General features: G+C 32.5%; 1 protein-coding gene across 2 annotated transcripts; it reads left to right on the forward strand.

Moving 5' to 3' along the window:
- The first annotated feature begins 3,656 nt into the window (after positions 1-3,656).
- On the forward strand, positions 3,657-15,161 carry LOC101493821 (ubiquitin carboxyl-terminal hydrolase 9-like). 2 transcript variants are annotated; one of them, XM_012714496.3, is made up of 15 exons: positions 3,657-3,890; positions 4,019-4,222; positions 6,636-6,890; positions 7,921-8,065; positions 9,703-9,762; positions 9,859-9,954; positions 10,265-10,342; positions 10,439-10,651; positions 10,787-10,927; positions 12,168-12,338; positions 12,608-12,865; positions 12,962-13,107; positions 13,419-13,961; positions 14,067-14,337; positions 14,496-15,161. In XM_012714496.3, exons 2-15 carry the CDS (start codon positions 4,071-4,073, stop codon positions 14,664-14,666), a joined length of 2,700 nt encoding a protein of 899 aa, XP_012569950.1. In that variant the 5' UTR covers positions 3,657-3,890; positions 4,019-4,070; the 3' UTR covers positions 14,667-15,161. The 2 variants fall into 2 exon arrangements, with proteins under 2 accessions (XP_012569950.1, XP_012569949.1); XM_012714495.3 differs by having other exon boundaries at positions 10,265-10,651.
- The last annotated feature ends 596 nt before the right edge of the window (positions 15,162-15,757 follow it).

Here is a 15,757-nt window from a genome sequence, read left to right on the forward strand (position 1 = left end):
ACATTTTTTATCGAAAAAAAAATCGAAAACTTTTATCGAAAAAAAATCAGAAATTCTTTATCGAAAAAAGTCAGAAATTTTTTATCGGAAAATTTTATAGAAAAAAAAAAAATTATCGGTGAAAAAATTGAAAAACTTTATTTCTCAAAAAAGAAAATCGATTCTTTTTTTTTAAAAAGTGGGCCTATGGACCTCCTAAGCCCACAAATTTTTAGGGGCCTTGTTTTTAGGAGCCTTTGAAATTATTAATTTTTTTGGCCCCTTCAAAATATGGACTGGGGCCAATAATTAGGGGGTTTGTCAAATTGACAGCTCTACATAGCACGCTGAGGACGTGCGAAACAAGTGCTTGTACACTTTATTTGGTGTATGAAATGTGAAATTAGCTATTTTTATATCTTATTTCTAAAATACTCAATTATAGGTGGAACAAGAGTTGTACTCCACTTTAGTTAAATCTGACGTAATATTTTCATATCAATTACCATCTTGTTTTTAAACACAAAAAATATATTAAAAAAATATTTGTTTTTTTTATTGATTGGTATTAAATAATACAATTAACAAAAGTTTAGCGAAACTACAAATGGGGTTGTTAAGGATCTAGACAAGAAAGTCTTTAGGAAGAGAAATAAAAGTTTAAAGATATAGTTTTTGCATAATGAAAAAAAAAAAATTGATTTTGTGAAGTTCTCTGATTTCTCTCGTTATACTAGTGACTTTAAATTTGTTTCATTTGATTTAGTTAAACATAAACGAATATTAGATTCAAAAAATTGGTAGGTTATGCACAAATCTTCTATCGCTCTACTCCAAAAACTTGGTGCAGTACTTTCTACACAACCAAGTTCTTCTTTATGTTGCGAGACGAATTAGAGTACATACTCTTTAATTTATTATTTGAAGATGAATTAAATTGATCTCATAAGAGATGAAAATTTGATTTATGTGCATTTCAATCTCTTCCTAATGTCTATTATTTGAAGATGAATGAAAATGATCTCGTAAGAGATGAAAGTTTGTTTTATGTGTATTTCAATCTCCTTCTAATGTATATGAATCACAAAGGATTTAAAAAGGTAAGTTATGCTTTTTATTGTATCTAAATGAATCGTACTTATAAGTTATGCTTTTTATAGATATTGGTATTTGAGAAGAAGAAATCAAATGCATTAGCATAAGAGTATAATTTTTTTTTTTAATTGTCGGTTATTGCATAGAACCAAAATTTGTTTCGAGTTTTTTAAATGATGCTTTTGTTGACATCCTAACACAATGTTAAAATATGTTAAGATCTAAACTAAAATGATAACTTTTTTTTTGATAGATTGTGATTATTATAAGCATATATTAACGAAGAATGGTGAATATCTTGTTATTTGCCGATGTTTTAAAAACTGGACTCAAGGTTGAAATGACGAGACCTCCGAATCATGGTTCAGTTGATTCAGCCGGTTAAACCATAGTCAAACCATTCAATAAATAAATAATAAAATATATAGAGATATCTAAAACTTCATGACTTAAAATCCATAAAATTTATAACAAATACTCTGTATCTATGAAAAATATATTAAAATCCACAACAAAGTCTTTATAATATAAATTAGGCTAAATTACATATGTGGTCCCTTAACTTAATTTCAGGTAACGTATGAGTCCTTTATCTTTTTTTTCCCCGACTTGGTCCTTTATTTTAATTTTAAGTGACAATTTGATATTTTATGTTTTAAAATTTCAATAATGTTATCCTTTTTTATACAAAAATTCAAAAAAAAATTCAAACAAAACTCATAAATTTAATTATATTCTTCAATATAATACAAATTTCATCAAATCCGTAACACAAATCTTTAAATAAACTCATATTTTCATACTTTATTTTATATTGTTAGAAATAAAAGACTAAATCGGGAGAAAAAAAAAAGATAAAGGACTAACTGAAATTAAGGGACCACAGATGATATTTAGCCTATAAATTAAAACATCAAGTCTCATAAGGACCAACTGATCAACACGAAAGCCTTGCTGATTAAGTGGAATAAGAGTTTGAGTGAAATAAAAGTTTTTTTTTTGTTAAAGTTAAACTTAAAAAAAAGATTGTTTTTTAATTTAAAAACCATTTTTTTCATAAATAACAAAATTGGGTGTTTTAAAAAAATTCAAATTTGATTAAGTGACTCAACTGATCTAACTTAATTTTTAATTACTAACGATTTTTTAGACTTACTAAACCAATTATATAATCGATTTCCGATCAAACCAACTAATTCGATTTTTAAAACATTATTATTTACAAGTATTCTAGATGTATTTAATATTTGTTAACGTTTTTGGACCACATGTATCACAGATTTGAAAAATTTAATGAATATGTCCATTTGTATTTGTACTGTATCACATATGTATCTCTACTATGTGGTCAAGATAAAATGTATCATTTTTCGTTTATTAATGATCAAGGTATTAATGAAAATTAAAAAACAATTTTTTTGGTTGAGAAAATAAAAATCAAACACATTTCATTGCATATAATTGAAAATACACAACTAAGAATTCGATGAATGGCATTGCAATAGAGATAAAATCTCTTTCAAGAGCGTGAAATGATTTGAAGTTCTTTAACAATGGTGTATGTCATGATCTATTTATTTTAGTCATGTACAATTATTAACTACTTGTTAACAATTTATCTAAAAAATTACATTTCTTATTCTAGTCAAGAGATAGTTCACTTGATAGATTGTGACAATTCTCGTACTTCTTACTACACCTAGTGCACTAATGGATATACAGCAAGATTTTATAGTTATTAGAGGAGAAAGAATAATAAATAAATAAAATAAAAGGATGAAAGAAATAAAATTAAAAGAGATAAAGATTTGTAAAAAATACTACACACACTCTTTGGAGCAGAGGATCCACATCCACTTCAAAGCACATGTATTTAAGTTAGTTTTGTGTAATCTATACTACTCTACTTATGTTGACATTATATTGAACAATGGACGAGGTCTTCCAAAATATTATCTATGAGTTGGATTCTTGACCGATTTTTGCAACATCAATGTCCATAAAAGTGACCTCATTAAATCCTAAGACACCATTGGCCACGATAGAACACTACTTCAATTCCAACCAAACTTCATGGTTCAATTTATTAAGAGACAAACCAACACAACAACTTATATGCTTACTATGGTAGCCACTCTTTAACTTTGATTTAATTAGCTCCTTTTATACCCACATATTATTGATATTGAAATGGATTGTAAAAAAAAAGTTGTCTCCCCAAAATGTTGCTATTTTTTATATGCTTGATATATTAATAAAGATAATAAGATACAAATATTTGATTGATATACACTATCTTTCTAAAAATGTTTTTATTTTATTTTTTTGATATTATCAATTAAGCATAAATATTAAATAATTAAAAATAATTAACTTTAACCACAACTATTTTTAAATTGACCAATGAAAACGATTGTAATTTATAGAGCACAGAAAATTAATATGAAGTAGAAAATATCATATAAACAATGAATTGAAATGATTTGTGTTCTTAAATAGCAAATCATGCTAATAAAAGAAATTAAAAAAATTATCACACTAGTAGAAAACTTCTATATTGGTCAAAATAAAAGTAGAAGCTGGTGAAATATATAAGACTGGGAGAAAAGAGGCAGTTGAAAAGACGGTAAAGGTTATTCAAGTCTGATGAGATCGTAACGTTAAGTGCATTTCATTACACATTACAATTTCCCCATTTTCCCTGCAATCTAGGGTTCTTCGAATATACTCTTTTCATTTTTAGCCTTTGCATTTTTTCTTTTTATTTACTTGATTTTTCTTGTCACTGTTTGTGTCGTTGGATCTCTTTAATTAAGGTACGTATCGTGTTTCACACTTCTTCTTTTTGTTTTCTTCTTTCGCTTTTATATTTGAACTTGATGTTCGATTTAACTGTGTGATTTATGATTTGAGTATTCACATCTTGCTAATCTTGATGATTTAGGTCTTTAATTAATTCGAGATCTTCATTGTGGTTTCTTTCGATAAATTTCGTCATGACAATGGCTGATTCGAATTTTCCGATTGACAATGGGGCGAGTTGCATACCGATTTCACCGGAGGAAGAAAAACGGATCGTGGCTGAGTTGATTAAGAAATCGGAGCTTAATTTGAAAGAAGGGAACTTATACTTCGTTATTTCCAATAGGTCTTAATCTTATCTGAATCTCTTTGTATTTTTTTAATATAATTTTATCGATTATATGATATGTTATGCATGCATGATGAATTTGGGTATTATTATTGTGTGAAAAACTATCTGAATCTTTTTGTGGACTTTTTGATATAGTCAATTGTTTTGCTTCTCTTTCTTGTGGTATAAATGGATCCATGTGTTATGAGCAGACAGATAGACATGTATATATATGGATATTCTATTACTTGCGCTGTTTGCTTCGATATGTTCTTTTTCGCTACGTCCCTTAAGACGGTTAGTGTTCTTTTTCGCTAAGTCCCTTAAGACGGCTAGTATAGCCCTTTTTAAAATCTTATTAGGGAGTTGCTTTATTGTCCATAACGATAATGTTACTTTACCTGAGGTGAGTTGTCGATCATTTGTCGTTTTCCGGTTTTGTCATAAAATGTTTGATGATTATTGACAATAAATGCTTGGTAACTGACATTGTGTACCGGCCCTTTTTTCTAGAACGATGGGTACTATAATAATCGCCGTATGATTATAATTATTGTAATCTTTCACATAATAGTTCATGGTGTGGCTGGCATAGCATTGCATTGAATGTTTGGCTGCGAAAGAAGCGGCATCATGTCGCATTTTTATAGAGCAACGAAGGCAGCCTGAATTGCAGGGAAACGGTGAACTAATTGCGGCTGATATGGTTAACAAAAAATTGAATCCTTGCCTTTCTTCTTTTTGTTCATTAGCCCTTAAGTTTCTAAATGATTTTTGACATGTTTCTCCATCGGAATGGAGTTACGGGTTGAGACCCTTCATTCTTGATTCTTCCAAACATGACGTACTAGGTTGCAAACATCTTCTTTCATATCTCATCTCTGGCAGGCCGAGCATCATAATTATCAATCTTAGACAGCAACATTGAGTGTCTGCCTGGCCTAAAAAACCTTTTAGCATGATGTATGAGAGCGACACACATCTTCCTCGTCATACAGCACAGAAGTCTGACTTCCACCTCAAATGCAGCTTCTTCTTGACAAATTGCAACCGGAGTTTGCCATGTATTGAAGGTTATATTAGAGACTAAATAATTAAAAATAATTTGTACTGGTCACAAGAAAAAAAACCAAAATTAAAAGATTTTTAACAATAAATAATTATGTCCCTAGCCTGAACAGTCATTATCGATTTAGAAGCAATGAGAACATAGGAATGGAGTCAAAATTGCTGGAAAGTAAAAAACAGAACAATTAGTTATAAATTAGAAGAATGTGAACTGTGAAGTGTGAAGATAGAAGTACAGGCATAGAAAAAAAGAACGCACACACTCAAAAAAGAAATGGACACCAAGCTCTGATGCATGAACATAGACCATACAAAGAACTGAGATCTGTGAGCAAAGGGTCAGTGGATAGAAAATGTTGGGGGTTGGCCAGAGAAGATCCTGGGGAGCAGTGAATCGCTGGGATCAAACAACCTAGTTCTAGACAGAGGTATTTTTTTCTGCGTGGATGATCGAGGAAGAAGGATTTCAAACCTACCATGTTTCTGAAGCAAAATACATCATGAGAAATCATGAGTCTGTAAAACAACTCGGAAATCCAGGGCAAATGTTGATTTTTACCCCCTTTTTACCATAACAGCCTCAATGATTGTACTTTTGTGCTTTAGTGACTACAATATTGAACAAGATGGCAAATGCAGCTCAAAAGTACAATGGAAATGAGCACCTGTAGCGGTCTTCTATCACGTGATGTGGCAGCACCGCAGTGTCTCTTTTGCCAGCCCCTGAACCTCTTTTGAGTCTCTTATTTCTTCTGGTTTCTGTTCATATTTCTTACTCACAGGTCTGCCCTTTGTTTTTTCTGTAATTTCTTCCACGATTCCATCTCATGTTTCTTTTTACCATGATACACTGAGACACATCTTCTGTGGCTCTATCCGTGCTCTGTTTTGTCTCTCTCAAAGAGAGGGCAGAAATATTAGTGATGATATATCTTTCATTTTGGGTATATATATATGTATAGATTTATTTCAGACATTTACCCTTGTGTTGTAAATTACCCCCTTTATATTTGGTATAGCAGCCATATTGTAATCTGCAATCCTACTATATCGTTTTCTGGGTCAGCCACTTTGCTATGTGCCATTGTCAACTATGATCCTCTGCAAAGTTGCACAAATGTTTTCATATCTGTGCCTCTTTGTATTACATTCTGATCCTGCAATAAATCACAGCGACCTTCAACTATGGTTATATGGGCTCTCATTTGTTTGTGTTTAAGGGAAAATCACTTTTTTACTTTCAGAATATGTCTAAATTGTCAAAAGCCTATCAAAATGCGGCTTATATTGAATTACATTTTATATTTTATATGTTGCCAGCCATTTTTAATGAATACTTTTTTTTTTGCCCTCCATGCAGATGGTTTTCAAAGTGGCAGCGATATGTTGGGCATAGTGTTGGAATGCTATCCACTGACCAGCAATCTTCTGATGGTCAGCATGCCGACACTGGTCACTCAGAGATCATTCATAGACCTGGTCCAATTGATAATTCTGATATTATTTCAAACCAAAGTAATTGTGACGGGAATGATTTAGATATTCGCCAAACGTTGGAAGAGGAGAAAGACTATGTTTTAGTTCCTCAAGAAGTATGGGAAAGGCTGTTGGAATGGTAAGCTTATTATTCTCAACACGTGTCTTGCTTTTTGGTCTGGAGATAATTAATATTCCTGTGGTTTGTAGTTTTAAATAATACTATCAAGAGTCAAATAAGCACATATTATCTTTTGATTCTGTAATTATATTTTGAAAAAGTGCCACAAAACCATCTGTTAACACATTTAGTTAAGAATGCAGTTGGATATTTTTCATAAAGAAGTGACACAGATTTAGTTCTACAAATTATGTTTCAGGAATCAACCTTCTTATTGGTCATTTGAACTTTGTTTGTAACATAATGAAACAAGAGTCTGAAACATGTTTAAATTTATTATATAATTATTTCCGTTGAGTCCATTTCAGTAGTCTGTTATTTTGTGATGTCTAGAAAAAGTTACATGTTTCAGGGAAATTTTTCTTGAACCTTTTGCTTGGCTAGGATTAATATTTGAAACGTGAAGGTAGGTTATGTATGGATTAGAGAAACCGTGGTTATCAAATTGAGATTCAAATTGTGAGTCGAAGACTTATTTTCTGAATCGTGCCAAATCGTATTATGAATAGTAAGATAATTTACCAACAAAATAAGATATTTTTAAGTAAAAAAAGTTACACGGAAAAATTGTAAGTTGATATATCATATACGAACCTCAAAATATTTCAAGATTCTAGTCATAAATCAAACAGCATAAGAAAAGTGGCTACCTATACAAAATTTACGGTAAAAAGTGGTTGACTACACTACATTGAAGTAGTGCTTCGTTAGAATGAATCAGGATTCATGATTATAAATTTGAATTGAAGATGTGATTCATGTCCAAAATAGATTCACTCTAGAAATTTGTATTGATTGGGTTCAATTTTGTACAGAATTGATATACGTTATGCATGTATTGTAAGATATTGATAACCATGGTCGAAATGTCTTGAAATTTGGGCAGTGGAAAAACTGAATTAATTCAAAATTTCGCTGGACCCTAAAATGCTCTATATGGATATTTGTAGGGTGAGTGTGAACTGATTTTTGTCTCACAATTGTCTAGGTACAAAGGTGGACCAGCATTGCCAAGGAAGTTGATTTCTCAGGGTGTTGGACATAAGCAGTACAGTATTGAGGTGTACCCACTTAGTCTAAAGGTGACTGATGCGAGAGACAACAGTGTCTCGATTGTAAAATTGAGCAAAAAGGTACCTATTAATTTCTTTTCAGGCTATTCTGTTTTAGTTAGGTTTGCAGTAATTCTAATGCTTAGAAAAGGGTGTTGGTGGTGTTATGCAGTATGCACTGTATGGTTGGCGTTTGATATGGTAATAATAAATTATTTTACGATTTAGTTTGTGTAAATGGTAGTAATTTAATATTTTGATATTACTACACTATGTTATAAAAGTAGCAAGTTTTATATTCTGTATGTTCATACAAGGTCATCAATTCATCAAGATTCATATTTTTCTTGGAATAAGTTGTATGAAATATATGTTTTCATGTTTATTCAATGAATACCTAATTACCCTTAAAATTGTAAATTGAATTTTGAAACTGGAAATAGAACATATAATTAAATAATAATATCTACATGCATATTGGCATCTTTATACATTATGCGCTTGTCAATCTGCATTCTCTATATTCTCATCTGATTTTATTTAGAATGGAGAAAGAAAAATAATAGTCGAAATCTCTACGAGAACTTTGGGGTTAGGTAATTTGTTGTATTATTAAAGGCTATATCTAATATACTGAATTGAAATAAAATATGACAATATTACTTTTGCGTAGAGGGTGTGGCTTCATGCGAGGTAACGTTGTTTGCCTTGCGACTTCATAGTCATGGGGTATGACTGCAATAATTTAATCCTGCTGGATAATCATAATGTTGGAAGTCTTGCTGTATTGCTATGTTCTTTTATTTTTTTCTGAACTTGCTTACAAGTTAATGTGTGCCTACATCTAGTTTTAAATAATTCTCTTTTAGCACAAAATATTAAATTTGAGAAGTTTTGAATTTTAAATGCCTACATGCTAAGTATAGCGTGTTTTTATTAAATTTGAGAAGTTTTGAATTTTAAATGCCTACATGCTAAGTATAGCGTGTTTTTATTTTTCAGGATCATCCATATATATCATAAACACCAAAAAGAATGTCATATTATATCATCTAGATATATAAGATTAAGGTCAATTGACTTTGGCATTAAAGAACATCAATTTTACACCATTTGACATAATTTTTTTTACATGATTAGTTTCTTACAAAATTGATCGTTGGAATTGAAGTGCCCCCTTTATGTAAATTATGCAAATAGGTTTCATCCAAGTCAGAGTGGGCTTGTTGTTCACTGGCATATCTCATAGTATTATGTCAATTGTATTTTCTAGCATAATAAATTTTACTTGATTAAATTCATATTTAATTTCAGTTTTTCTGATATTTGGCATGAAAGTTCAGCATGATAACTACTTCAATTTTTTGGATGGTGTAGATTGTAAACTTCACACCAGTGCCTTTATTTATATATAATGCTTCTGGAATCTTCAAATGACATATAAGTCATTTATTCACTTGGCATGAAATGACATAAATTATATCAAATTATCATCAGGATTTTCTCTTATAAATTTGTTATTATAAGTCATTTATTCAATGCCATTAATTTTTTTCCAAGAAGATTGCAAATATCGGAATTTTACTCCTTTTTTTATTTATTTATCTGGAATAGAATATCACCAAATTTGGTTATAACATGATATGATTTTATCATTTGATATGTGAGACGAACCATTTGTCTGATTTTTGTTTTTTTATTCCTGTAATGCATTTTAGGCTACTGTAAGTGAACTCTATGAGCTGGTGTGCAAAGTTAAAGGAGTACAACAGAACGAGGTGGTATTCTATTTTATGTTTTTTTTCTTCATTTGTTGTAAATCTCACACTCCTAATTCAGTTATTTTGCATTTTGTTGGGTTTAAATTATATTAGGCCTGTATTTGGGATTACTTCAATTTGAGCAAACAGTCATTGCTGACGGCTTCAAACCAGACATTGGAGGATACAAACTTTACAATGGGCCAAGATGTGAGTAACTTTGAATCATATAGATTTTTTTGATTGATTGATTTGAAGCTGGTAATAGAAGTACTAAGCTTTGATGGGACCCTTGAGCTTACAAAGTGGATATTTTGAAGCACTGTAAAAATGCTTTTCCATTAGAAGGGAGTTTATGTCCAATATATGGTGATGTGAGTGTCTTTAAGTTGAGCGCGGTGCTGAGTATTCTTATAGTATTATTTTTATTTATGTGTAGCTACTATGATATCCAAACTTTTTGCTTAGTATTGGCTCTTCCAATGATGTTTGACGCCCCTAATTTATCTCATGCTCACAGATTCTTCTAGAAATTTCAGTCCGTACAGATCAGTCTTCTCAATCTGGTGTGCATTCAATGGGAAATGAATTAGCATTGGTACCATTAGAACCTCCAAGATCATCTGTGTCAATTGCAGGGGGACCTACCTTATCAAATGGTCACTCAACTGGGTCTGGTTTTAATTTGTATCAGGGAAGTTCTGAAAGTTCATCATTGACTAATATGGATGATAAATGTGACGTGTATAGAGGTGAAAGAGGTGGTTTAGCTGGACTGCAGAACTTGGGGAATACCTGCTTTATGAATAGCGCTATTCAATGTTTAGTCCACACTCCACCTCTTGTTGAATTTTTCTTACAAGATTATACCGATGAGATCAACATGGACAATCCTTTAGGAATGCGTGTATGTGACCATTTCCATTGGATTTTATTTTTTTCTCGGTGTTCTCTGGTGTATAAGTTATGGTGTACCACAATGGCTTTACTTTGAAGGCAGTTTAAATTAAATTCGACGTTTTAACATTTCTCTGATCTGCAGGGTGAGTTAGCACTTGCATTTGGTGACTTGTTGAGGAAACTCTGGTCCTCTGGGCGAACTGCTATTGCACCACGTGCGTTCAAGGGAAAACTGGCCCGTTTTGCTCCACAATTCAGTGGTTATAACCAGCATGATTCTCAAGTTAGTTTCTGGCTCTATGCAAAATTTCCATTTTTTATTTATGGCAATGCAGTGAAGTAAATAAACCCAAGTTCTGTTATTATTTATTACAAAAATTTTCTGTTATATAAAATGTCTTCTGTTCACTATTCATGGTTTCTTGAAGTTATGTGGAACCATCATTGTGCCTTCAGTTGGCTAGCATTTTCACTCATATATAATTAATTAGGAACAAATGCATGCAATTTAATTTTTATATCGAATTACACTTTGGGCTAATGAAATTATGTTTGGGGTTCCTGAACTATAGTTCTTTTTTGTTATTCTTCCCCCCTATTTAAATGGTCTAAAAGTAGTTGTAACTGGTAATTCTTTGTTAAAGATTGGCTGCTGAAAGGTACTATCTCTGACTTGACATTTTCTTTAGTTTTCTAGAACTCCGATAAAGGACCATGCATTTTTCAGGGATTCAAACTGTATATTAACATTATTTTAGTTTGGTTCCAGTTTTGTAGCAACAGGAGCTTTAAAAATCAGCATTCACTTCATTCTGTCATTTTCCTATTACACAGTATAGACATTTTATACCATGAAGCATAGGGTTTCTTTCATAACATTTTCACTATTGTTGGTTCTGGTGATTAACATTTCTATTTTATAAAATAATTGCTACGTTGTGCCATGTGGTTTTTGTTTTAGACTAGGAGATCACAATCATGGTTTTTGTTTTATCGACATTTTGTAGGTTTATTTATTGGACTCATAAGTTGTCTGTTAACAGTATATTATACCTGTATGGCCCTTGTTTATCAGTTGTGATCTTGATGTGAATGTTTTGTGGTATATGTCTTTGTTTGTTGAAGTTGATATGTTAATTGTGGTATTAAGAACTAAAGTCCAAATTATGTGTCTTTTTTTCCTTTTCCCTGCCCTAAGAACTAAAATCCAAATGGTGGTGACAAATTTACTCCTGAAAATCTTGTTCATCAACCTTTGTTGTAGTTTTGTTTTCTCTGGCTTTCCTTCTGAGTTAGCCCTATATTGCGTTATGTATATGTCTTAGTTTACCAAAGGACTGGAGAATTGGATACCTTTTTCTTAACTTGCATTTGTAGATATAACAATCCTACCTTTTTCTTGACTGTTGCTTGAATTTCTTCCTTGACAACTTATTGTTTTAAAATTGACCTTTCCTACTAGTTTTTTAGAGATATTGAACTACTTTTGTTGTGTGTGCTGAGTAGTGAATTACTTCTTTTAGGAATTGCTTGCCTTTTTATTGGATGGATTGCATGAAGATTTGAATCGTGTGAAACAAAAGCCTTACATTGAAATGAAGGACTCGGATGGTAGGCCAGATGAGGAAGTCGCATATGAATGTTGGAAAAATCATATGGCTCGGAATGATTCGTTGATTGTTGATGAATGCCAGGTGACTACTTATATATTTGTTCCTGTTTCGCAGTCACATATTACATGAAATCCTGTTTATCTTCCGTCGGTATGCTGAGTAGGTACATGATTTGTCAAGTTTTCTTCTCATCTCAATAAGCCTTCGTGTTTTCTATCAAGCCTTCGTGATTTCTATCAATTCTTGATCTTGGGTTTCCATTAAAGCTTGACAAGATAGAATTTCAATTTAAATACATATTCGTCATCTTTACTAAGCATTCTGATTTTTTTTTTTCAATAAATGCTCAGGGTCAATACAAATCAACACTGGTTTGTCCTGAATGTGGCAAAATTTCAATCACTTTCGATCCCTTCATGTACTTATCATTACCACTTCCTTCCACTGTCACCCGTACAATGACTGTTACTGTCTTTTATTGTGATGGGAGCGGTCTTCCCATGCCGTACACCGTGACAGTGCTGAAGAATGGTTGCTGTAGAGATCTTTGCCAAGCATTGGGTACTGCATGCTGCTTGAAGAGCGATGAAATGCTTTTGCTTGCTGAGGCAAGTGCTTCTCAGAAAAGTTAGATCCACTATTGGCTTTCCTACTTGACTTTGATTTCATTTCATTGTTAATGTTTTATATTGTCTATCTGTCAGGTTTATGAGCATAAGATTTATCGATATCTTGACATTCCGTTGGAACCACTGAATTCAATAAAGGATGATGAACATATTGTGGCCTATCGACTCAAGAATGTAGCCAAGAAAACAAAACTAGAAATATTGCACCGATGTCTGGATAAGTAAGCATACCTCTTTTGGTGTGTTAAGATATTCTCTTTACTGCAAAAGACACAAAGCTCTGTTGAATCATGGTTCCTGTATATGGTAGTTTTTATTGCCTAAGTGACATTAGTGAATTTTGGGTTAAAAAGTTATTGATAAATTTATTCTGAAGGTTCCTTTTAACTCAGTATTTCTCTTGGTTACTTGAATTCTGTTCTAAATTGTAATAATAAACTTCATGGTGCATTGTTTTAGAACATTATAATGCTTCAATCTTTCAATTACTGATCAATTTGATGTATCAATTATCTTGATGTTAACTGGACAGTGTGAAAGGTGGAGACCGGAAGATCTTTGGAACTCCCCTGGTTACTTATTTGGTTGAAGATCCTCATTATGGAGCCAACATTGAGACATATGTACATAGAATGTTGGCACCTTTAAGAAAAGCACATTCTTCAACCAAGTCTCATGAAGGGAAGGAAAATGGTTTCATCTCAGCTGGTAGTGATGAGGAATCAAGCACCTCTAATTCTCAAAGTGAACCGAGGGACCTGACACTTGGCACCCGAGAACAAGAGGGGACATCCTGCGGGGAGTCATCTTTCCAACTTGTTTTAACTAACGAAAACTGTTTAAGCTGTGAGCCCATTGAGAAGGCATATGTGATAAAACCCGGTGCAGCTATAAGGGTATTTCTTGACTGGAGTGACAAAGAATATGAATTATATGATGCCAGCTATCTGAGGGATCTTCCCGAAGTCCATAAAACTGGATTCACTGTGAAGAAAACCCGGCAAGAAGCAATTTCTTTGTTTTCATGCTTAGAAGCATTCTTGACCGAAGAACCTCTAGGACCAGATGACATGTGGTAAGATTGCTTTGATGTTTTTGAAATGGATTTCATAGTAGACTACCATGTACACTTTGGGAAATATTGTTGCTTTAATCATTTTCTTTTTTTAAAATTAATTAGGTATTGCCCTCGATGCAAGGAACACAGACAAGCTACCAAGAAATTAGACTTATGGAAATTGCCAGAGATTCTGGTTTTCCACTTAAAACGATTCTCATATAGCAGATACTTGAAAAACAAACTTGACACCTTTGTGAACTTTCCCATTCACAATCTTGATTTGACCAAGTATGTGAAAACTAAGGATGGACAATCCTATGTGTATAACCTTTATGCCATCAGCAACCATTATGGAGGTCTAGGTGGTGGGCATTACACTGCATATGCTAAGGTAAGTTCATAACATGCACGGCAATGATGAACCGATAATATTTGATTCTTCATGCTATATGTGTTCGGTCATCCCAAGTCTTGACTTTGTAATTTGTGAGTTCCTTGTGCTGCGTGTGATGCTTCTGTTTATAACTTTATGTTATTTGTTCTGTGCAGTTGATTGATGAGAATAAGTGGTACCATTTTGATGACAGTCATGTAAGCCCTGTTAATGAAGCTGAAATTAAATCTTCAGCTGCATATGTGTTATTTTATCAGAGAGTTGGGAGTAAAGGCCAGATGGAAGGAGAGACGTCTCAGGTTCCTTCAGGTTCGTGTAGAAAATGATGGGTCATTTGTTGTTTGATGCTAGGATCATTTGCTGAAGTACAATTCGGTGGTCAAGTCCTGGAAAGCCATCTCCTTTGCAGTGCAAATCAGCAAAATAGGAAGACTGTTTCAACAGCTATTTATAAAAAAATGTTATAGGTGAGGCTATAGAAAACCTTTTTCATTGGGAGAATCGGTCGACGTTATTATCTAAATGGATATCATTTTTTGATAGAGAAATTTTGGCAGCCTAGAACTTGGTTAGGTACTTCTATTATTTCATTTTATCAGAGGCTAAATAGATCATCATGAATTCATCATCATTGCCGTTACAGTTTTATGTACCATAATGTGCTAATAGGGCAATCAATGCTTTTGTTTGTGAAAGAATATGTACTCATCTTCCATTATGTTGTTAGGATTCTATGTCCCAATTACATGAAATGTATGGAAGAGATGATGATAAACAGGTTGTCATTTATATATTTTTAAAAATAATGGCACATTACCCTATCTCTCTATTATCTTTCTCATTCATCTGTGGACTGGTGTATCACTCAACACAGGCATGATTTGGCTGCATCCCAATTTTGAGTATTTTCATATTTTTGTATGGTATAATTCAAATGCAGCCAATGCACCATTTTGTTTTTGAATCAAAACATTGTCTCCAGCATCATGTCCGGGTTTTCTGAATTTGCTTAGGAACCCCAGTCTACTATCTCCCGTTAGCTTATGTTGCTCTGTACTTTTCCGTATGGTTCTTATCATTTTCTGCTGCACGTGTCTCTATTAAGCTTTGGTAAGTCTCGGTCGTTCCCCTGAAATTTGTGACCTGTTTTCCTTAGGCAACAATGTCAACAATGTCGTTTTGGAATTTTACCAAGAGTGTTCTTGAGCACAAACGGTTTAGTCAAAGTTTGAGCATATAGAAATAACGATAATCCGTAGAAAATTTGTGAGGGAAAATGGAAATAGAGAAAATGATAGAAACTAGCTTAGATTAAGAAATTATATGAAGAGAAAAAATGTAAAACTTTCTATGATGGGCTGATGGAAAAATTATTAGCAAGGAAATAATATTTGATATAATGCATTTATAGTCTTGT

The sequence above is a fragment of the Cicer arietinum genome, chromosome 4 (assembly GCF_000331145.2).
Source record: "Cicer arietinum cultivar CDC Frontier isolate Library 1 chromosome 4, Cicar.CDCFrontier_v2.0, whole genome shotgun sequence".
Taxonomy (NCBI): Eukaryota; Viridiplantae; Streptophyta; class Magnoliopsida; order Fabales; family Fabaceae; genus Cicer; species Cicer arietinum.